This window comes from Pinus tabuliformis, chromosome 8, assembly GCF_031772625.1.
Source record: "Pinus tabuliformis cultivar Carrire ecotype Pingquan chromosome 8, CPIR1, whole genome shotgun sequence".
NCBI lineage: Eukaryota > Viridiplantae > Streptophyta > Pinopsida > Pinales > Pinaceae > Pinus > Pinus tabuliformis.
Window position 1 is genome coordinate 689,916,199 of NC_142294.1, and position 25,825 is coordinate 689,942,023.

Below are 25,825 nucleotides of genomic sequence, written 5' to 3' on the forward strand. Positions count from 1 at the left end.
ACGAAATGGTGACAGTCAACGAATACCACCATATATACACATCAATAGTGACGACCCTCAAAGGTTCATAACCATAAATCATTGTTATTGATATGAAATGGTGACGGTCGTTGTCTGTCATTATAGTCATTATTCGTGACAGACCTTGAATGTCACCACAACACCTATACTTCTGGAAATGCGCTTTTGGTGACGGTCAATGAACGTCACCATATATATGCGGCAACAATGATGACCATGAAAGATCCATTACAATAAATTGTTGTTTTTCATATGAAATGGTGACAGTCACTATCTGTCATTATAACCAATATTCGTGACAGACCTTGAATGTCACCATAACACCTATACTTTGGTCATGCCACCTTTGGTGACGTTCAATTTTAGGTGACGGAGGCTATGGTCTATCACCATTTCTCATATGAAATGGTGACGGTCGTTATCCATCATTATAACTCATTATTGGTGATGGACTTTGAATGTCACTACAACACCTATACTTTTGACGATGCCACCTTTGGTGATGTTTAGTTTTTTGTGACGGAGGCTATGGTCCATCACCATTGCTCATATGAAATGGTGATGGTCGCTATCCATCATCTTAAATCATTATTGATGACGGACTTTGAATGTCACTACAACACCTATACTTTTGGCGACGCCACCTTTGGTGACGTTCAGTTTTTGGTGACGAAGGCTCTTTTGACCGTCACCAATGAGCTTATGGTGACATTTTTTTCCCCTCACCAATGTACTTTTTTCCTAATATTTTATACATGTTTCGAATCCAAATTACTTTCAATAATAGCATTTATTCTCAAACCATTCTACATGTATCCTTTTCAAGCACCATTTTTACACCTACATTGTTCATCTTGCTTACAAAAACCAAATTTCTAGTGAATCCTGAGATGTGAAAAAAACTAGGGAGTGTTGTAATCATTCAACCTATGAGCTTCAACCTCAATTTAATTCATCCTATGATTTTGGTTGTCGAGTCATATCCTATGAAAATATCCTACCATCTTATCCTTCATACTCGTAGAACCACTCTTTTGAAGGAGTCATATAGAAGGATGCAATTGATTTGGCCATCCATGCCTCATGATTCACATCTGTACTTGAAGAAGCCAAATACACATCCCCTCCTTCACCAGAGGTGATTTTTTCTTATGTATAAGGAGCATCATTAGATCCCTTCCCTTTCTCAGCAATTTTGAATTTACAATCTTTCTTGTAAGAGTGTTCTTTTCAACATTTACATTAGACCTTTACAATTTTTCCTAAACATTTATATCTTCCTCTAGACTTATATCTTCCACCGAAGAACTTATTTTCATTTCTAGGTCTTTTCAAAATCTACATTACACCTTTACAAATTTTCTTAAACATTTATATCTTCCTCTAGACTTAGATCTTCCACCGAAGAACATATTTTCATTTCTACTATGGGAGTGTATTCTTATAGACAAGGTGTATGTGTTCTAACTTTACATATTTTCTAATCTCATCTCCTTCTATAAGAAGGATGGGACTACACTGGAAATACCACCTATGCAAAAAACCATACTATCCAATGAGTTTGGTAAAGAAAATAACAAAGTTATGCACTGATATTCTTCTACAATTTTAATATCAATAGATAATAGCTAATTTATGTAGTACTGAAGGCATTTAGATGATGTATTATTGAGTATTCTTCCTTCATCCTTAGGTTATCCAAAATTTTTTGGAGGATAAATTTCTTCACTCGGGACTTAGATTGATACAATTTCCTAACGTGTTCCACAATGCTTTCATTGTAGCTTCTCTTGAAACATTCAATAATACTCAATACTACAACAAAACAGGTAATTTGTGTCAGATTTAGCACCATATTTTAGTGCATTTTTTTCTCAATAGGGATGAGCAGCCTGGCACTAAATCTCGCTCTATTGTACAATTTTTAAAGTGTCCTTTTTTGCACCAAATTTTGCATCTTTTTTTATGCCAAATTTATACATTTTCTGCATCATATTTTGCACCAAGATTTGCATTTGGTTTTACAACAGGTTTTTCTTCTAGTTTTGTGCCATTTTTTGCATCTAATTTTGCATCATTTTTTTCTTCGTGTTTCCTGCCATTCTTTGCTTCTATTTTTGTGTCATAATTTGCATCAAGTTTTACACCATCTTTTGAATTTGATTTAGTGCCTTTTTTTGCATCCAGTTTGTGCCTATTTTTCCATATAGTCTTATGTCATTTCTTGCTTCTAATTTTGTACTTATTTTTACATCTATTTTTGTGCCAATTTTTCTACCCTTTTCTACATGATTTTTTGCATCAAATTTTGCACCATATGTTGAATCTGCTTTAGTGCAAAATTTGTCATGCTTTTGAGCATCTAAATTTTCATCCTATGTTGAACCATGTGTTGTGTCCACCTTTGCATCCCATTTTGTGTGTAACGTTATGCTCAATTTTGAGCCATGTTTTTCATTTACTTTTGCATTTTTTTGCACCAAGTTATGAATCATTTGTTGCACCTAATTTTACATCCAATGTTGCATCTCAATTTGCATCCAAATTTGAGCCATTTTTATGCCCATTTTTGCACCATTTTTTCTACTTTTGTGTTGAATTTTGTGCCATTTTTTATGTCCAATTCTGCATCCTTTTTGGTGTCTAATTTTGCATCCTTTTTGGCATCCAAATTTTCATCCTTTTTTCTACCAAATTTTATGTCCACATTTTCATCTCATTTTGCACCTAGATTTTAGTTTGAATTTTCATCTAGTTATGCATCACTTTTGGCATCCTTGGTTTCACCCTTTTTTAGTCCCAATTTGCATCTTGTTTTGTGTCTTTTCTTACATCCTTTTTGCACCCAATTTTGCATCCTAACTTTACACCATTATTTTTATCCTCATTTTGGTGTCCATTTTTGCATCCTTGTTTGCACCCAATTTGGTATCCTTTTGTATGCCCTATTTTGTTCCCTTCTTTGTGTCTACTGTTGCACCCTTTTTTAATTCTACTTTAAAACCACTTTTGTGTCATTGTTTGCATCTTGTTTTGATGGCTATTTTAACATCCAATTCTATTGCAAATTTTGCATCCATGGTTACATCCACTTTTGGCTTCTTGTTTAGATTTTTACTTTTACTTCCATTTATGACCCCCTTTATGGGTTCATTTTACTAATTTCAATTACATAGTGAAATATATTACAGTTTATAAATATCATTTTGCTGTAGGATTTAATGCACGGTTAGATGAACATAAAACCCTCTCAGTTTATCCTCGAAACCTAGGACAAATCGATTAAGAGAAAGGTTTTTCTAAGGCTCGAGATTCTTAGTAGATCAAGATGTAGAGTATATATTAAGAAAAAGAGAACGAATTCCTGTGAGTCCTCGCATACATGTCTTGTTGGAGTTTTTAGTGTAGCTGGGAAACACTCCTAGCTATCTCCAAAGCTTGGTCCTACACATAAGAGAGAGAACAAAGCAACCTCCAAAACATAATATCTTGATAATCAAAACTATCATAAACATATAAATACTGTTGAATCAATAAATATGAACCAAAATCCCATACATTGATTAGTTAAATAGAATAATTAAATAATGAATAGCAGCATATGGAAGGAAGAAAAATTGAAATATATTAATAAAGGAGCTAGAGGAAAGTTACAACCATCAGATGGGGTTGCCACAACACCTCCCCAAACTCCTAGCTCCAAAACTCTCCCTCTCAAGATAGATCTCGTAGCATGACAATACAAGAATTCCCATCCTTTTCTTAATGGCCAAGCCTCCAATATATAGGAAAGTGAAGGCTATGAATATTTCCCAAATTCCTCATTAGTTCAATTTGGGCAAAATATTTTGGGTGAATAATGTTTCCTCATATAAAAATGGCATTTTCCACTTTTTACATGCTTTTGTGCTTAGGAAAAAGCTTCCCCGTGCTTCATGGCTCTTTCCCGCTTTTGTATGCTTTTTTAGAAAAAAGCTAAAGTTGAGGATAAGAAGATCACATTCCACCATATGAGTTTCTGAAAGTGAACAAGAGTGTCAAATTCTAGTTAGCTTGATTTTTTTCCTCGTGACTGAGTGAGAATTTTGGTACCAAAAGTTATATGAAGGGGAAAACTTGTTATAGACTAGGATAATGTGGTCCTCATCGTACATAACTTGTATTATAGTCTTATATAGTCTAGGAGAAAGGGGTATTTCAACCAACAACATAGTATTCTCCTCCAAGATGATGAGGAAGTATTTTCATGTATAACACATTTAAGAAGATATCACAATTCAAATTTATAACTTAATATTTGTAAACAAATTTAAGGGTAATTCACAACATTCATAAAAAATATAGCAATATCCTCATATATAACAATTCTCCATCAAAAAATCAATGACAATTTTCAATATACATATATGACTACTAAATCAACACTTATCGCATATATCATTATTCCAATGTAAATTGACAACATTACATCCAAAAATAGTAATATCATCATACATAATGATTCTCCATCAAAAAACATTGGCAATTTTCAACACAAAAATAAAGTAACAAGATAATACTAATAATATCATCATCATCTTTAATCAAATCAACTAAGATTCAAATGTGTGATTTTCAGATCAAAATATTTCGTGAACACCATTATCCTAAGGTAAATTCACAACATCCATCAAAAGATAGTAACATAATAATTCTCCATCAAAATAATGTTGATAATTTTCAATATATACATAAAATAACAAGATAAAAGTGATAATATCATCATCATATTTAATAAAATCAAATAAAATTCAATGTATGATTACCAAACAAAATTGTTTCATAGATATCATTATTCTAAGGTAAATTCACAACATCCATAAAAAAATAGGAATCTCATCATACACAATAATTCTTCATAAAAAAAATGTAAACAATTTTCAACATATTCATAAGGTAACAATATAGTACCAATAGTATCATCATCATTATTTGAATCAACTAAAATTCAAATGTATGATTACCATATTAAGACATCCCAACTAAATATAAAAAATAACACATGGCTAGCTAGCACCATGAAAATCATAGTCAAGATCATCCTCATGATCATTTCCATGATCATCATCCTAACCATCCTGATAATATCATCTAAATAATCATCACCAATTTCATCCTTATCCTCATCATCATCTTCTCTTATATATGATGTAATCGAAACATAATCTGTATCATCATCTTCGTGTCATTACCTGTAGCGTTCTAGAAAAAAAATCAATATTACATGTTAGTACTAATTCTATAGCAAAATTCATATTTTTATTATGATGCTAACCATAAAATGAGGTAGGACATAATAACGTTTAATAGTACTAAAAAATAAAATGAAAATATGGTTTAATATATATTGGAGATCCAACTAAGATTACACTTGTAATTCACATGAAGTAGTAGAAGCATTTTTTAATGCATATGAAGTAGGTACCCATTTGTTTTTCATATCATATTGTGAATGTTTCTTAGGATGTCCATGCAAAATTTGTAAATTAAGAATTATTGGAAGATTTATTTCAAATTACAATTGTAATTCAAATTAGAAATAGAAGAAATTTTAACAAAAAAAGAATGTAACATGAAAAAGTAAATAGTTTTTAATGAAAAACAAGTCACATACGATATGAATGTCACATGAAATATTGAGTTGTTTTTAATACATGTACTTTTCTCTGTGATGAAATGGATGCTAATGTTCATTCAAGAACAAATGCTCAAAAATAATTATTTCATTTTATCATTATCACACATAATCCATTATACCTAGTGACAACAATGATTCCATTCAAATTGATTTGAACTCCCTAAATGTAATATAAAAGAGAAAAATCCAAGACCATGACCACAACCTCCTCCCTTGCCTCGTCCACCATCAAAGACAATGAACTTGGAGTTATGACCATGATAGAAAGCCCTCCCTTGCCTCGTGTCCATCATGAGAGGCATTGAACTTTGAAATTAGAGTGCTCATGTTTTAGTTTCTCTAATTAATCTCCAAGGAATCAAAACTTGATCAATATATCAAGGAATCCATCAAGGAATAGATATATCAAAGACAAATCTCAATAGGATTTGCCAAAAGAGCGTGAAATAACACTTACCTCTGTTTTATGAAATAACTTGAGTGAGTGGAATGAATGGTGGGAAACACTTACCTGGGAGAGGAAGATTTTTGGTCATCCTTATTTCTATTATTAGTTTTTCTTCTTAGAATGGAGGGAAGTGTTTAAAAAAAATTTAAAAATGATTTTAAATTAAAATCCAAAAACAAAAAGAATATTTCCTTATGTTTTAGTTCTTTTTTAAATATATATTTAGTTTTAGTATTTTTTTATTTTCGAAAAAATATATTTAGTTTTTGGTATATTTTTTGTAACAAAAATTATATTTTGTTCTTATAAAAATGGATCTTAAACATTCCATTCCTGCTAAATTTGTGATTTTATGATAGAATTTTAAATTATATATAAAAAAGTAACTTAATGCCATGTGTTATGCTGCTAAGATGGGTATTATACATCTCTTCCTTGCTAAGTTATAGAATGTGCTTGGGTTTTCTTAATGCAATAGAATTAATTCATCTCTTCATTATATCTTGAGATGTTCAACTTGCACCTAATAAAACAATAAAGTTAAAATAGGTTTTCTTTTGTCCTTTGTAGATGTTTGTCCCCATTAATCTTGGTCTTAATAGATTAATTGTCTTATGGTGGCCTTGAGTGGTCACTCCCATTAGTTGCATGCTTTTTAGTTTTCTGTTAGTGACATTTCTTAGGCTTGATAACATGTTATTTAATTTATGAAAATGTGTTACTGTCCATATTGTTGTTAAATATTAGAATTAAATATGTTGGTTTTGAGCATGGTTTAGAAAAAAGTTCCTAAAAAGTTTATAGATTGTATTTTATAATGTAATGACTCATTTCTTGATGAAATTGTTTTGGATATTCTTTTTAATGATTCATTGATTGAACAAATTGTTATGGATATTTTTTTAGTATATTAACTTGTAAGTGATAAAGTAAAAAATCACCTCTTTTTGAGATTTTCATTGGTCAATTTCCCTTAAGGTCGTCAAGTTCACCATTTGGTCCTAGGTTAAGGAAATATAGTAGTCATGGAGTGGCATTGTGCAAGCAATTAAATCTTCAAACATGTTTTTTTAGTCACATTATACTTTCTTTCTGTGTAAATTATCCATGAAAATAGTCTCATGGAACATGGGGGGCCTCAATAGTAACAAAAAAAAAATACTCCTAAAAGAAAAATGGTACGCAAAGCACCCATCAATAATGTTGATATAAGAAACAAAAATATTAAGTGAGGTTCTACCTCATATAATTACTAAATGGGGGAGGAATTTCCATGTAGTAGTGATTGATGCTTAGAGATACTTGGGTGTAATGGATATTATGTGGAATGATAAGAACATAAAGGTTACCAATATGTTTCCCTCTTTTCACATTATGACAATACAATTTTAGTTAATTGACATCAAGGACTACTACCATGTATCCAATGTCTATGACTCTAATATCGCAAATGGAAAACCTCTATTTCTCAATTCTATTTCCAGCACAAGTAATTTATACTTCCCATCTCCACGGATTATTAGGAGTGATTTAATATTATCAAGTGTCTCGAGGAAAAGAAAGGATGAATCATAGTGTTTACCAAGAGATTTTGTAAGCTATACCATCAAAGCCCTAAAGTAGTCTACATTAAAATTCTCAAGAAATAAGTCTCCAACCCAAACATGTGGATGAATGAGATGTAATACATGTGCGTGTGGTGACTAACTTAATACACTGTTCTAATAACTCCACAAACTTAAGTGTTTCACTCCGTCACATAAATTGACTATAGTGTGACATAAGTAAACCAAAAGTAGACATGAAACCCTTAGGAAACAAACATTCCCTAGATCCTCAATTAGGTTCTTAAATGATGACGTGAAAATGAAAGGGAAAAGAGGACTTCATGATTTAACCATCAGAAACATGTGATCAAGTGTGACTAGGAGTGTATATATTGATATGTTTTCCAAACAGGGAGTGAATACACGAGTTACCATTCATTGATCCTTATTTTTCTTTCCTTTGCTTTTTCTTATATATAGGACTTAGGGAATAAGTTTTCATAAGTTTTTCACAACTCATAGATATAACATTTACATGAATTTTCACTTCAACCTATAGTTTAGACTTAGATAAATCATTATAGTGTATCTTTAATGATTTTGGCTTTCACTTTTTTATTTTCTTTCATAAAAATTAACAAGATGGGAATATTTTGCCACAAATATATGAATTCTTAATAATAAAGGCATCATGTGATGAAAACAAATTAATGATGTTATTCTCTATGAAAATGATGAGAATTCTTGAGAAAATATTATGCTTGTGGATGTCTCCTCCCTAGTTGATAGGGAGTGAGGGTGGACACTATGTTATCCATGTGTCATGTACTATGGTCAGGACTAACAGTCATAAGCCTAGTAAAGACATCAGTAGGGAGAATGGTGGATTGGATAAACATTTGGGACCAATATTCTTTGCGAATTTGTACTTTGACTAAGACTAATTATCATAAGTCAAGTAGTTTAATCCAAGATAAGAATCTTGATGAGGATCGACATTTCCTGGTGTCAAATATTATGACAGTGGATTAGGAAATGAACATGTGAGGACATACCTATTAAACATCCTGGTCAGGTAAGTGCCTAGAGAGGGAGTGGTGTCCAAATTTATGCCTTCGAACATTGTTCTCTCATCTAATGGAGAAATAGAACTTGTTAGTCAAGGCCTTACTATTTTGACAATGTTGGCTATGATGATGTAAATCATCTTTGATGCTTATCAATCCAAATCCCTTCTTATATGAATATTTCAACTTGAGACTACTTTTTTGTCTCATTATGAGTACTTTTCTAGTTTATAGGGAGTGTCATATCTTCATTATCGTCATCATCACCACCATCATCGTCATCATTATTGTCATCATCGCATTATCTTCATAATAACCATTCATGTTGCCATCATCATAATCATCATCATGATTATGGACATTGTCATGAATTGTTCATAATTATAGGTTTCGTAAAAAATATCATCAAACCAAAAAATGTTACGAGTGCTCAAAAAGGGTTGTTAGGACACATGATATATGCAAGAGAAATAACAAATTTATTTTTTAGAGGTGACCGATGATCATCATCATCACTACCATTATCATCGTCATTATAATTTTCATCATACCCATCATCATAATTAATGTAATTTCTGTCATTAGTGTTGTCATCTTCATCATGAAAATCATAATAATCATTATTGCCATTATTCTTGTTGATGATGACCAAGATGAAAATAATGATAATGATGATTAGATGATGATGACTTGGAAGACGACGCCAAAGATAATGATTATGACTATGACAAAATTTAAAAATTGAGAAGCTTGGCCAAGGTTATTAGCATCATCATCATCATTGTCATTGTAACCCCCATCACGTTTATCATCATTGTCATTATCATAATAATCACAATTCATGTCATTGTCATCATCTTCATTATCATCATGGTCATAATTATTGGCATAGTCATCAGTTGTCCATAATTGTCAATGTCATAAGAAATATCATCAATGCAAAAAGTATGATGAGTGTTCGAAAAGGGATGCAAAACGGAACAAAAAATGGAGGCAACAATAGACATAAAATTGGATGAAGAGTGGACACAACATAAGTAGATGAAAAATGAGACAAAAAAAAATTGACATAAAAGTGGATGAAAAAGTAGATGCAATAGTTAATGCAAACTTTGACACATAATAGGATACGAATATGGATGAAAAAGTGGAAGAAAACATGGGTGCAATAGTAGGCATAAAACTTAGCATGAATTGTGGTGAAACAAATGTGGATACAACAATGAACTCAAAAAATGAGACAAACTTAGATGAAAAAATAGATGTAAAAATGGACCAAACATGGGTGCAATAATGGACACAAAATTAGATACAAAATTGGACGCATTAGAAGTGGATGTAAAAGTAGATGCAAAATGGGATGCAAAAAATGTAAACAATATTTGATGAAAACTTGGACACAAAAGAGGATGCAAAGGTGGATGCAAAAGTGGAAGAAAATGTGGGTTGCAATGATAGGCACAAGATATGGCACAAATTGTGGCACAAAAAAATTGGATGAGAAAGTAGATGTGATAACAGACACAAAAAATGATGCAAACTTAGATGCAAAACATGATACAATATGTAAAAGTGGATGCAAACAGGGGTGCAATAGGAGAAACAAAATTGGATGAAAATTATGGATGCAATGGAATTAGATGAAAAAGAAGATACAAAATGAGCCACAAAACCCAATAGAAAAGTGGATGAAAAAAATAGATGCAATATTTGATGCGAAAGAGGATGCGAAGATGGATGCAAAATTGGAAGAAAACGTGGGTACAATAGTAAGTACAAAACATGGCACAAATTGTGTCAAAAAAAAAGTGGATGTAATGATAGAGGCAAAAAAGAAGAAAATGAAGATACAAAATAAGATGCAAAAAGGGATGCAAAAGTGGACACAAACATCGGTGCAACAATGGATACAAAATAGGATGCAAAAGTTGATGCAACAAAATTCCATGCAAAAGTAGATGCAATATGTGACACAAAACATGGTGCAAATCTTGACTCAAAAGTGGATACAAAAAGAGATGAAAAATAGATGTAAAAGCTGATGAAAACCTAGATGTATATGAGGATGCAATCGTCGATGCAAATTTAGAAAAGAAAAATGGGTGCAAAGGGACGTGTCAAACTAGGTGCAAATTATGGCATAAAAAAATTGGATTCAATAGTGTACGCAATAACATTTGAAAAAGTGGATGTAAATATGGATGAAAAACAAGATGCAAAAGTGGATGCAACAAAAGTAGATGTGATAACAAACACAAAAAATGATGCAAAATTAGATGCAAGACATGATGCAATATGTAAAAGTGGATGCAAACATGGGTGCAATAGGAGAAACAGAATTGGATGCAAATTATGGATGCAATGGAATTAGATGATAAAGAAGATACAAAATGAGCCACAAAACCAAATAGAAAAGTGGATGAAAAAAATAGATGCAATATTTGATGCGAAAGAGGATGCAAGATGGATGCAAAATTGGAAGAAAACGTGGGTACAATAGTAAGTACAAAACATGGCACAAATTGTGTCACAATAAAAGTGGATGTAATGATAGAGGCAAAAAAGAAGAAAGTGAAGATACAAAATAAGATGCAAAAAGGGATGCAAAAGTGGACACAAACATCGGTGCAACAATGGATACAAAATAAGATGCAAAAGTTGATGCAACAAAATTCCATGCAAAAGTAGATGCAATATGTGACACAAAACATGATGCACATCTTGACTCAAAAGTGGATACAAAAAGAGATGAAAAATAGATGTAAAAGCTGATGAAAACCTAGATGTATATGAGGATGCAATTGTCGATGCAAATTTAGAAAAAAAAATGCTTGCAAAGGGAGGTGCCAAACTAGGTGCAAATTATGGCATAAAAAAATTGGATGCAATAGTGTACGCAATAACATATGAAAAAGTGGATGTAAATATGGATGAAAAACAAGATGAAAAAGTGGATGCAACAAAAGTAGATGCAAGATTAGATGTGAAACTAGACACAAACCTCGATGCAAAACTTGGTGCAAAGCAGATGCAAAAAATGAATGCAAAAAATGATTTTTAAAATGATGCAAAAGAGGATGCAAGAGATGATGCAAAAGTTGATGCAAGTGTAGGCACAAAAAGTGGATGCAATATAGGATGAAAAAGTTGGTGAAATAAAATTAGGTGCCAAACTTGATGCAAAACATGGTGCAAAGGATGGCAAAAAACTTGGCATAAAACCTGGAGTAAAACTTGGTGTAAAATATGGTAAAAAACCTATTACAATACCTAGTGCTAAACTTGGTGTAAGACTTGGTGCAAAACTCGGTACAAACTTTGCATCAATTTTTGCACCATAGTTGATAAATGGACACAAATAACACCAAAAATGGGTTGTAGAAGTAAAAAAGGAAGCAAAAAGAGATGCTAATCACAGGGTTTTGTTGTAGTGATAAGAGAATCAATTGTGTTGAGATATTTTCCTTTAGGTCCAACTTGGCCAATTTTTATAGACATCCCTATTAGTGAAGTTCTTGCATCTACAAATATCCATTAATCTCTATCAACAAACAAGTCTTTCGTTTTGAGGTTCTAGTGATATCCATAAATTTGTAGCATCCATTTACCATCAATAAGAATACAATCGTAGTTCCTTAAATGGATCTAAAAAACCATAGGAAAAAATACCATTCACCACAAAATCACTAAAGTTGAAAATTATGTGCTAAAAACCACCAAAAATGGCCGTAAAAAATCCCCCCGAAAAAACAGAATTCAGACCCTTGGCCCTGAACCCTCAAAGAAAGTCGCCATGTCTTTGCCTGCCGTGAGATGCCATTGCACTTGAGGTAACATACAATGCATGGAGATATTTGTGGAGAGAATATAACACATATCCAACAAATATAAGAATGACTAGAAGGGGTTAATAAGAATGTTTGTAGGTGGGACTAAAGGCATAAGTACACATGAAGGCCAAAGAGAACTCCAAGTAAAATGTTGAGGAATTCTTTTCTCAATTACTTTAAAACTAAACATTCTGGAGATAAATTCCTATGAATGTAACATCTATTAACACTCTAAATCAGATTGATTATAATTTGGAATAGATCAAACATTGTGTCAATTTTTCAAAAATTAGATCAACACCATTTGTTGCAATTTAAAACCACTAAACATCATTCTTTAACTTCTACAACAAATTAAAATTATATTAAACTTCACTAATCCAAAACAAAATTCATTTCTCATTGATATTATTTCTAATGAACTATTACACATTGAAAAATAAAACTTGTATGCAAAATTTATATCCAAAATAAAGATGATCTAAATATTTCCCACATATCCAATTGACAACCACAAATAACTCATAAATTCTAATATATTGAGTTAGTAACATGGAAGAATCCAGGGAAGACTTTGAAATCATCATGGAGGTTTTAAATTTTAATATATTGAGTTAGTAACATGGAAGAATCCATGGAAGACTTTGAAATCATCATGGAGGTTTCAAGGGAGTTTGGAAACATTAAACCCAATACCAACTCTAAATATAGAAAAACTACTTGAATAGCGGGAAATAATTTACATTTTCAATAGTCGGTCATTATTTCATGGTATAAGTGGCAGTGCAGAGGGGTTACTCATATATTAGAGAAAAGAAATTGTAAATGATTGAGAAAACGAGAGTGTCTCCGACAATAAATTTAGACAACTCAATCATTTATTTGCAACATCCATAATATAAAAGGATAGAATGCACTTCCACTAAGTTCCCATATAAATTTCCAAGTTAAATATTTATGTTCTATTTTGTGGTTTAAGTTTATTATAGTTTTCTTTATTTCAGAATTGAAGTCATGAAATTTAAATTTATTTATGTAAAAAAGAACAGGTGAACAATGGATATTTAACTTCTAATTAATATTAAGAAATAATTATAATTATAATTATAGGTCTGTATTAGGAGTTTATATTGATTTCAGAATCAGTTATGAACTTGATTTCAGATCAGTTATAAACTTCTTGAAAATTTGATTTGAAAATATTAATTAAAATAAAATAATAAACATTCCATGAATAACTAATCAGCTGGAAAGGCTCCCATTCATTAATATATTTATCAATAAAAATAAATTGAACTTTATTAAACATGCTTTATAACTAATCAGCTGGAAAGGATCCCACTCATTAATATATTTATCATTAAAAATAAATTGAATTTTATTAAATATGCTTTTAAGCTTATGAGAGGTAATAATTTTCTCATCCATTATGTAGCACAACTGCAAATAATTAAGATTTCATGCAATGTTTTTATGGGAATATGAGGACAGGTTTCAGAGAGATCTACCACATATATTTATATGGACTGCTGATACTATCAAAGAACCTCCAGTGACGGTTATAAACACAGTATTCTCAGCTTTGGCTTTAGACTATCCCGTAGGAAAACTGTCCTATTATGCTTCTGACGACGGAGGATCTTCGCTTACATTTTATGCTCTCTTAGACGCTTTGCAACGATTTGGCTTCCATTCTGTTCTCAGGAAAATGAAAATCTGTCATTCCTTATAGAAGAGTGTAAAGGTAAGGAGATACCATAAGATTAAATGAATTAGTTGATGCGCGTCGTTATTCAAATTTTTTGTTTTTATTTTTTGAAATTTTTTTATATAAATTAAAATACAAATTTTTAAAAATCTAAAAAAATAAACTACACAAAACATTTAAATGATATAAAAATTTCCACATAAATAAATTAAAAGCTTCATGTTAAATTCATATTTAATATAAATCTATAATATACTCATAAATTCATATTTGTATGTTTTTCAAATACATTTTTACATTGTATCTTTTCCTCTACATATATTTAGAAGTTACACGCGGATTCTACTTGCGAATGCAGAGAACAAGGACATTCAGGGTAGTGATCTTCCCGGTCTTATATATATGTCTCCCATGAAATCTGACCGGGAATTCTTCACCATTACAAGGCAGCTGGCACTCTTGTAATAAAAAAATCGGTTATAAAACATAATATATTAATGGAAATTTATGAGCCCAGATTTTTTTACTTTTACATTTATATTTATATATATTCATTATTTATTTGTTTAAAGTAATTGTTTTTGCTAGATATCAATTCAGATTAATCTCAATGAGGAGGACTCGAAAAATAATCTCCCAACCAGAAAAGCACTAAACAACCACTAAACCAATTAATCTAACCCTTAAATCGATATTTATCATCAAAATTAAAATCATTCTAATGATTTTAAATTTAGATAACTCCAAAAAAATAATAATAATCATAATAATCATAATAAAAAAAAACTTAAACTTTACACATCATTTCTTGGTATTGAGAAATATAACCCGTAAATATAAAAAAGATTTTGATAATAAAAAATATAACCGCATAAATATAAAGTAGATGTTAATAAGTTTCATGTTATATAAAAGGTTGGCGGAGGTAGCTGGTTGGTAAAGTCACATTCATAAAGATGGTCAGGTCTTGTGCTCAAACCTGAGCGAGGGCGTTGACTAGCTGCGGGTGTTACTCATTTCCTGGGCCAAGCCCGCTCAACTTTATCGAAACCCATGAGATGAGGGTTCAAATCTCATTGAGTATATGGCCTGTTGTGTCTTGGCTAGAAGAGTAGGCAACCCCAGAGCGGACGTCACGGCTCTTGTTGAGGCATAAGTTAATTGCTATTGTGTGCAGCTTGCAGGTTGTTGCACCTAGACTAGGTTTAATTGCTATTGTGTGCAGCTTGCAGGTTGTTGCACCTAGACTAGGTTTATAGTGGCAGCCAGTTGGATTTGATCCTAAGTCTATTCAGGATAACATTCACCAGTTACCGATTATCCTAGAATTAAAAAAAAAGTTTCATGTTATACAAACCTTCTTTCCTAAATTCATATCTCCCCAAGCAACTATAATGTATAACAATAAGAAAAATTTCAAAATAATTAGTACCTACCTTTTGGATCTATTATAAAATATTAATCTTGCGTATTAAAAATCTAGCATTAAGAATACTATAACCAATAATTTCTTATAAACTATGCTATAATCAATCATGTTAATCTTAGAGTACTTTTGCTTTGCAATCAACGTGATTTGGCAATGTAATTATGCGAGCATTAATCAAAGACATTTTATATTAAAATATTTTTCGTAGAGAAGTTATATTATTGTGCATCTATGTCCCAGCCATAACTAGTAGGATTAGCATGTATCAACCTCAACCATAGGTGTCACGCCCCTACACTGGCGGTACTCTTACAACCGCACTATAGCGGGGTGTGGCACTACCAACCGTTTTCTTTTCACCAATACCTATGACTGTAGACTATGCCTAACATTCCATACTTAGTTTATTTTTCATTACCAAGTATTATCTTTATCCTTTATACAGTGAAAGCCCATAACATTCACATAAACAACATTATACAATAGAAATGCATAACAGTATAAAGGGAGGGGCAACTCCCTGCAATATGAGTCTACCCGAATCAATATATATAATCTTCTTTTATAAGTACAAGGTAAATTTTGGGAAACCCAAAATTTACACTTAGCCAAATTTCCAACTTCGGCAAACTCGGTTGCCCAGCTCATCGACGCCTCTGCGCGGTTGCCGCATGACTCACCAAACCTTCGTTCACCTCGTCGGATGATTGTGTTGTTTGCCCAACTTGGGCGCACCTCGTTGTAACCAAGTCATCACACATAGGCGCCTTCACACGAGTCACACCTTCGTTCACAACCTCAACACTTCACCATTTCCATCGTTTCATCATGCACAGTGCGCTCTCACCCAAGTTGCCCGCTCGCACGATTCTTCATTCCGTCGTGCACGGTGCGCCCTCACCCGACCACCTGTCCGCACATCCACCCGTTCACCCAAACTCGTTCACCCGAACAACTTCACCCGAGTTTCCACACGACTTCACCTGGGTCGCCACACAACTTCACTCGGTTTGCCCGAACGACCTCACCCGGGTCGCCACACGACTTCACCCGGTCTGCCTGAACGACTTCACCCGGGTCGGCTAAACGACCTCACCCGATTCGCCTGAATGACCTCGCCCAGGTTTACTGCCCGACGACCTTGGCCGAGTCCTATCTGAACGACCTTGCCCGAGTCCTACCTAAATGACCTCGCTTGATTTTTTTGCACGAGTTTTTCACCCGAGTTTTCTGCACGAGTTGTTTGCCCAAGTTTTCTGCACGAGTTTTTCGCCCGAGTTTCTCACCCGAGTTTTTCACTTGAATTCTCTGCACGAGTTTTCAACCTAAGTTCTACCCATCGTCAAGCTCATCCATACACTACAGAACTCCTTGGTCGAACTCGTGTTGATCGAATGATGATTTGCCTCCACAAATAGTCCACTAATATATACAGGCGGGTGGCGGGTTATGTCACCTGACCGACCCAGGCCCAATGCCCAAGCAGACTCGTTCAACATCTTGCCTTCGCCCGAGTGGAGGGTCAGCCCACCCAACTCGTGGGACCGCCCTCCCAACTCGCCCAACATCGTATAAACTCCCCTCTTGGTTCAATCATTTCACATTTCGCACAAGTCCTTCGTACAGTGGAGTCGCCCTACCCGTTGCACGGACCGTAGGTCCATACATCCTCCCCCACTTCAAGTAATTGTCATCATCGACAATACCTCATCTCGGCAACCACCTGTCACCAAGATCACCATACCAAGGTATACACCCCATCGGTATGTCATATATCGGAAAATCATCTCAATCCATGACCATCAACCACCCTATCACAATCTCCACATGCTGCTCCCCATCGTGGAAGGCTGGCCCCTCCATCTCAAGCTACATGCTTCCTGCAACATCTCATGTCGACCTCATCATGTATCATCCTCGTGTGAACTACTGCCATGATACTCCAACATAATGCTAACACATCTCTGCACACTGCTAGCCCTCATGTTTGAACTAGTTGGGTAGCTAATCCAACTGTCATGCTCAAACCATGAGAATGTACATCCTCATGCCATCATCAGTCATTTCTCTGAACATCCTGTCACATCCTCAACTCGATCAAGAATCCATCTCCATACAAGTAAGCCATGCTCAGGTCCATGAAGTAATCTCCATCTCATCTGCAACATGTTGTCCATGATGTTTTCTATCCAACATCATCATCCATCTGCAAAACATCCATCTCCTCAAAGTGAAGAGATCATCTCATCAAACTCTGACTCTCGATGTGCCACATCCAGGTCCATGAAGCAACCTCCATCATATCTGTAATGTGCCATCCCTCAAGTCTGCCATAGAAACAAGTATACACTTGTCTCATCTATCCATGTGTTGCCCATGATCATAGATCAATCAGCTCCCATGTGTCAAAAGTGGTTAAGTCTCGGCTCAACCCATGCCCAAGTGTTGCCACCAAGGCATCATCATCGTTGTAACTCCATCACTCCAAAGTGTCTCATATCGATCCTCCACATCAAGTCACTCTTCCAAGCCACACCCATACATGTACTCGGAAGTATGCATCCCATTTTGCATCAAAGTCTTTGACCTCAGCTCCTCAATCCTTTAGATCCTCCAAGTCAACCATATATCAAGTCTCCAAAATTCACAACCTCATGTCATCATGAGCTCCATGAGTCATCTCCAACCAAAATTCTAGCAAGCATACCAGTCTTGGCCCAAAGGTCTGTGCAAGATGGCTCAACTCTCCATGTAGTAGGAATGCTCCATAGTCTGCTCACAACTCCATCCAAGTCCATGGCCTTGTTGTATAAGAGTGCACAACCTCTCCATCGGATCATATGTAAAACATCTCCATGTCACACCAGCAAATCCACCTGCACAACATCTCTGCCTTGGCAGTCCTCATTGGATGCCCATAAGTGACACCTCTACAAGTGCTCCTACATTATTTCCCTGCATAAGATTGCCATGCTCCATGTCTCCAGCCTGATGTCCATGACTAAGTTGTCCATGTAATCCAACCAAGTAAACCCATCACAACAATTGGTTATTCTCATCCATGACTGCAATCTTCAGTCTAGTGAACTCGGTCACCCAACCATATCATCATCATGAGTCCCTTCCATCATAGCTCCCCCACTAAAGGTTACACCAAGACTATCTCTTGGTCTCGGCCATGAGAAGTCCACCCAAGCAACTCAAGTGTGTGCCCTTCTCCAATATGTCCATGAGTCATGCCAGGCACTTAGCCAATTATCCATATGGCTAAGCATGACCCAATCCTCCGCAACGATCATCATGCTCCTCCCTTGTCATAGGCCTTTGTACCTTCTACCATAAAGTCACAAACAACCCCAACAAGTCTTGCAACAATCAACAACCCTTGCTTCTCCATACAAGGTCTCATTGTAGACATCCATGGTAAGATCCTCCCTAGCATCGGCAAATTGATTTTTCTCCTCCCTGCATACGGTTCATCTACCAAATGCTCAAATGAAACACAAGTATCAATAGTACTTACATCATCATGAGGCTCCTCCATGTGAGTATCCCCATCCATCCATGTCTGCAAACTGGATGATCCTGGTCTAACTTGATCAATCTCAAGTTCATCCTCCATCGTTGTCACATCTGCAACATCCTCAATAATCACGGCTTCCTCTTCCTTGTTAGCACAATCTGCAACCTCATCTTGTTCCATTGTCCAACCAAGTTGAAGAAGTTCATTTTCGACATTCTTTTCCAAGACTTCAAGTTCCTTTCGAATCCGGGGATTCTCTTCTTTCAACCACTTCAACCTGTATAAGGTAAGCAAGAGTTTCCCTTCGCATTCTTCCAAACCTACCATGCCTTGTTGTTTAGCTTGGCCCAAGCACTAAGCTTCACCTCTGCTAAACCTATTTCACTATTCACTTGAATCACCTTGATATTCCACTTGTCACCTACAAAACTTGAACTCCATTTCAAGTCTTCAGTCTTCAGAGAATCAGCTTCTTCATTCAGTTCACCAAGTTTCCTGCAAAACTTGGACCAACTCTGATACCACCTGTCACGAAGTGCAGGTGTGTATCAGCTTCAACGCTTCAACACCAGCACTAGCTCCCCGGCACTAGCTCTGATACCACCTGTTATGCCCCAACACTGACGGTACTCTTCCAACCGCACTATAGTGGGGTGCAGCACTACCAACCGTTTTCTTTTCACCAATACTTACGATTGTAGACTACGCCTAACATTCCATACTTAGTTTATTTTTCATTACCAAGTATTATATTTATCCTTTATACAATGAAAGCCCATAACATTCACATAGACAACATTATACAATAGAAATGCACAATAGTATAAAGGGAGGGGCAACTCCCTGCAATATGAGTCTGCCCAAATCAATATATATAATCTTATTTTATAAGTACAAGTTCAATCTTGGGAAACCCCAAATTTACACTTAGCCAAATTTCTAACTTTGGCAAACTCGGTTGCCCAGCTCGTCGATGCCTCCGCATGGTCACCGCATGACTCATCAACCCTTCCTTCACCTCATCGCACGATCATGTTGTTTGCCCAACTTGGGCGCGCCTCATCATAACCAAGTCACCACACATGGGCGCCTCCGCATGAGTCACACCTTCATTCACAACCCCAACACTTCACCATTTCCACCATTTCATCGTGCATGGCGCACCCTCACCCAAGTCTCCCGTCCGTACGATTCTTCATTTCATCGTTCACGGTGTGCCCTCACCCGGCAATCTGTCTGCACGTCCACCCATTCACCCAAACTCATTTACCCAAACAACTTCACCCGAGTTGCCACACGAATTCACTCGGGTCGCCACATGACTTCACTTAGTTTGCCTAAACGACCTCACACAGGTTGCCACACGACTTCACCCAGTTCGCCCAAATGACTTCACCCAAGTCGGTCGAACAACCTCACTTGGTTCGCCCGAATGACCTCGCCCAAGTTTCCTGCCCGATCACCTCACCCGAGTCCTGCTTGAATGACCTCGCCCGAGTCCTACCTGAACAACCTCGCCCGAGTTTTCTGCACGAGTTTTTCGCCTGAGTTTTCTACACGAGTTTTTCGCCCGAGTTTTCTGCATGAGTTTTTCACCCGAGTTTCTCACCCGAGTTTTTCACCTAACTTCTCTGCACGAGTTTTTCACCCGAGTTCCGCCCGTCGTGCGGGCTCATCCACGCAGTGCATAACTCCTTGATCAAACTCGTGCTGATCGAATGATGATTTTCCTCCACAAACAGTCCACCAATATATACGGGCAGGTGGCGGGTTATGTCACTCGGCCGACCCACGCCCAACGCCCAAGCCCACTCGTTCAACATGTTTCCTTCGCTCGAGTGGAGGGTCGGCTCGCCCAACTCGTGGGACCTCCCTACCAAATCGCCCAGCATCGTATAAACTCACCCCTTGGTTCAATCATTTTGTATTTCACACAAGTCCTTTGCACGTGGAGTCGCCCTGCCCGTCGCACGGACCGCAGGTCCATACAATAGGGATTAGAAATATGCAAAGATGACAACACGAGGAAGCACAGTAACCTCAAAATGTCCTACCTATGACCAGTTCATGCATCCTTATATGAAACAGTGGAAATAAGAAGGCTTAGGTTTCCGTAGCATCCCTCAAGGCAGAAAAACAAAAACAAAGTAGAAAAGTGATTTATTTATAATTCAAAACAATTTAATTATCATTTAAAAAAAGGACAAGAAGATGATTAATATGAATCAAATAAAAGTATAATTATTTTTACCATTTAAAATAATGATGGTATTTGTTCATTAAGTAGTTTAGCCTGCCATAATCTTATAATGAAATGTTATATTCTAAAAGATTCAGGTTGAAATCCTATAAATCAAACAACGATAAAATAAAATAATAATCAATAGTAATTTCATTCCGTGATGAAAAATTGAATACCAAAACTAAAGGGACCTTATTAATAATGACCATGTTTATGTAATGTTTATATTTGTTTGTGTAAATATATATGTTTTATGCTATTTGTGAGAATTGAATTTAGGTAGGATGGATTTTAATTATTTTTCCTAACTACCATAGTAATTAAATTTAGTGATAAAAATTGAATACCAAATTTAAAAAGGCTTAGGCAATGAAAATATTTGTATAATTCTTGCATTTGTTTTTTTCTTATACTACAGGCATGTGTTCCATGCATTCAAGATAGTAGCATATACATGTGTATGTGTATGTGTCTATATATATATAATTGAGATTTTTTTTTATATAATGAATATATTTGTTTTATGTTATTTGTGAGAATTGAATTTAAGTAGGGTAGATTCTAATCATTCATCCCTACTACTCTAATCATTCATCTCTATTACTCTAGACAAATCCTATTGAAAAATCTTACATATATAAATATATATAATGGAATTATTATTCTAGGGAAATCTATTAAGCACTTCTTTTTTTTAATTTTTATAATAATATTGAGTCTAATTTTCTATTAAAGTAGTTGAATGCTTTTCTATTGGATTTGATATTGACCATTTAAACTACTCATATAGAGAGAGAATTCTAGTGTTAGTTCTATGTGTTCATTCTATGCAGATTTAGAGTAATGCCACATATTATTAGGATGTTAATCAGTTTAGTGTGGGGAATCATACTTTATCATCCTAGATGCACCAATAGAGATTGCATTTGATTAATCATAAGAAAAAAGACATGTTATTTAATCACCTAATTCTAATAAAAAAAAACAAGATTTCTTCCCCCTTCATGTGCTCCCTATGTTTTAGCAAGCAATAAATTCATCTCCCCTATTAAGAGAAAGATTACATATTGTTTATTCTTATTTTTTATCTCAATGAGTATTTGGATATTGGATGAAACTTTGTTTGGGCCAGTGATCAATGAGAGCTCATACTAGTTAGATTAAAGAAACATAACAGTTAGTGCTTCAATAATAACTAATAGTACATAGTTAGAATTGTTAATCAAACAAACACATCACTTAATTAACATAACTTGGTGACCATATCTAGTAAAGTTCATAATATCACAAAAATAGTTAACTCAAAATTATGTAATCCCATATGTAATTCATTAAACTCAATTATCAAACTTAATCTCTATATATTATTTTGTTTTATTTTATTAGTAAAAATATTAATAATGTGTTGATTAAATTAAATTTACTATTTTAATATTAATATATAAAATTATATAACATATATAATTTTATATATTAATATTAAAAATTTTAATTATATTATATTAATATCTTATTAGTATTAATTTAAATTACTAATATAATATATCTATATATACAACGTTAATATTATTTGTGATTATATATATAAATAAATAAAACATATATTAAAATAAAGTGATATTAATATAATCTTAGAATTAATATTAAAAATACAAAAAAAAATATAATTACAAATTTTATATTTAAAAATAATTTTTATACTCATGATCAATCTAATGTTTTAGATGAAAACTATGCTTATCTATTATTAATGTTTCTACATGTAACACACTTCGTAGTTATGGTTTTAAGGAGTTGTCTGAGTGGAATCAAGCGGATTATTATCTTTCTGTGCATATACAAAAAGAAGGAAGAGTGAATATTTTTGAATAGAAAAGGCAAGTTAGTTTTATTTTGACGATGCAACTTTTTATGCGCATTGTATTTGAACATTGACATTTCTTTTAATAGAAAGAGACCATTATATTATATTTTATGTTAAGAGATGCTTTTTATAATTATAATAGAAATGTGTCATTTTATCTTCTTTTTTTCAGAAGAAAAAGCAATATATTATATTGAGGCAATATATACAGCATGACCTATAGAATATAGAGAAGCGATTTGGTTCCCATAACAATGGTGACCAGACTCAAAAGACAGCTTTGAACAGATTTTACATGAAGTTGAAAGACATATTTAAAAAACCACTGGGCACCGTATAGAAGCATATGATATAAAACAGGACACATAAAAACATATATCACAAAATATTGCCACAACGTGCTGCTGGATGATCTAATTGACAAAACATAACCAAAAAGAACGACAAGAGAGAGGAGCCCAAGATATCACTCAGATGGTAGACGACTGCCGAAACGGGCATTCGCCGGAGGAGGCTTTACAATGTAGAAGATCAAGCCAGCTGATTCTCCATGTGTAAGAAGCCGAAGCCTTGGACACCCACAAAAATCCAACACTTTGCTCCAGACCATGAACCTGTAGAGCTCTTTGTCCTATCTTTGGATAGATTCATAGAGAGAGGAGAAGCTTAATAAAACAGTCTTGAAGGAGATGTTTGTGTCTTCAAAAATTTTTAAATTTCTACACTTCCAGACACACAATAACACAATGGGAAGGATTGGACGCTTAGATGCCTCTTGTCTTCCCCACCAGTCAAAAGCTGCATTAACAGAAATGAAACTCAGGTGAGGAAAATGTAAAGAAGAAGCCAATTCATACCAGATTTGTTGGGAGGCCGCGCATTTGAATAACATGTGGAGGTTTGTCTCCTCCTCAGCGTTGCACAACACACATCTGCTGGGACCATGCCACCACCTCTTCCTCAAGTTTTCCCATGTTAAGTTTTTGTTGTAGAAAACTAACCATGAGAAAATAATCACTTTGAGAGGACAACCAAGTTTCCACCATTGCACCGGAAAAATCTGTCTGGCAGGCATATTTTTTTTGGAAACGAGATCATAGTAGATATCTTTTACAGTCGCTGTCGAATGAGAATGTGATAGGGACCATACTAAGTGATCTTCTGGCTCGGCACGCTTCATCCCTCCTTCAGCTAGAGCATTCTTGACATTTTCCCAAGGTAAAAACAAGGCATGAGGAAGGCCAATGTCAGCAGCGTCCTTCAGAGAAGGCATAAGGCCCCTCCACTCCGCAATGATCTTGTCCCAAGTAAAAATACCCATTCTGTGAAGGAAAAATAGAAGAGGGTCTGGAACATGGAGATTCCCCCTATAGCCAGCAAATGAGTCGATACCAATGAAGATTTTCCTTCCAGAGAACATCCTCCATTTCAGATTGTTTAAGAAGTATTTTTCAATTTTTCTGAAGCTGTGCCAAATTGCAGAACCCTGTTTAATTCCAATGGAGCCGAACCTGAACCAGAACTCCAGGCTTCTGCCTTTTTGATACTTCTGATGAATGATAGCACTCCAAGGATTTGCGCCGAAGATACCTCTCCACAAAGTTTTGCAGACCAGAGCTTTTCCGAAAAGCCTTAGATCCATCAGACCCCAGCCCCTGAGCTTTTTTGGCATTGTTAAGAGATTCAATTTTGACAGATGGATTTTTCCTCTATCTGCTTTAGCACCCCAAATAAAGTTGGCGGAGATCCTGTTCATGGCATGGATAATACTGGCCGGGAGGAGATAAAGATGGGCCCAGTAAACCGCCATTTGCATCAAGACAGATTGGGTGAGGATGACTCTTCCTCCCAACGATATAGATCTATGTTCCCACATCGAAATCTTGCTAAAAAATCTCTCAAGTAGCCATCTCCAATCATTCTTTGAATATGCCTTTGCTTTGAGGTGGAATCCCAGATACTTGATTCCATCAATCAAAGATCTATTTTCTATCCCAAAGAGCTGTGAGATCCATAAAGTTGTGTCCCAGCCGGTTTCATTGTGATACAGGAACAATTTGGCCTTGTTAATAATAAGCCCAGTCGCCTTTTGGAAACGGTCAAGGATATTTTTAATGCATGTCTAGGATGCTTTAGACAACATTGCAAATAACAGGACGTCATCAACGAACAGATTATGAGAAATGTAAATTTGCTTGCAGATCTTTACCGAAGCATACGCTTTTTCCTCCACTGCTCGGTTGATGTGCAGACTCAAGGAGTTCATGGCCAACATAAAAAGGAGAGGCGACAGTGGACAGCCCTGTCACAAGCCCCTTTCCGCACAAAAATAAGGAGAGGGAACACCATTAACTATGACAACATAGTTAACATTTTCAATACATGCCATAATCCATCAAATAGGGCCGGGTTTCAGACCGATTTTCGCCAGGAGACTTTGCATAAATCCCAAGTCCAAAACATCATAAG

The 25,825-nt window shown here is 34.9% G+C and overlaps 1 protein-coding gene across 1 annotated transcript; it reads right to left on the reverse strand.

The window, feature by feature from the left end:
• Positions 1-23,822: 23,822 nt before the first annotated feature.
• On the reverse strand, positions 23,823-25,166 carry LOC149237468 (uncharacterized). The gene is made up of 2 exons (XM_089369282.1): positions 24,358-25,166; positions 23,823-23,925 (listed from the first exon to the last, which is right to left on the reverse strand). Exons 1-2 carry the CDS (start codon positions 25,164-25,166, stop codon positions 23,823-23,825), a joined length of 912 nt encoding a protein of 303 aa, XP_089225408.1.
• Between the last annotated feature and the right edge of the window lie 659 nt (positions 25,167-25,825).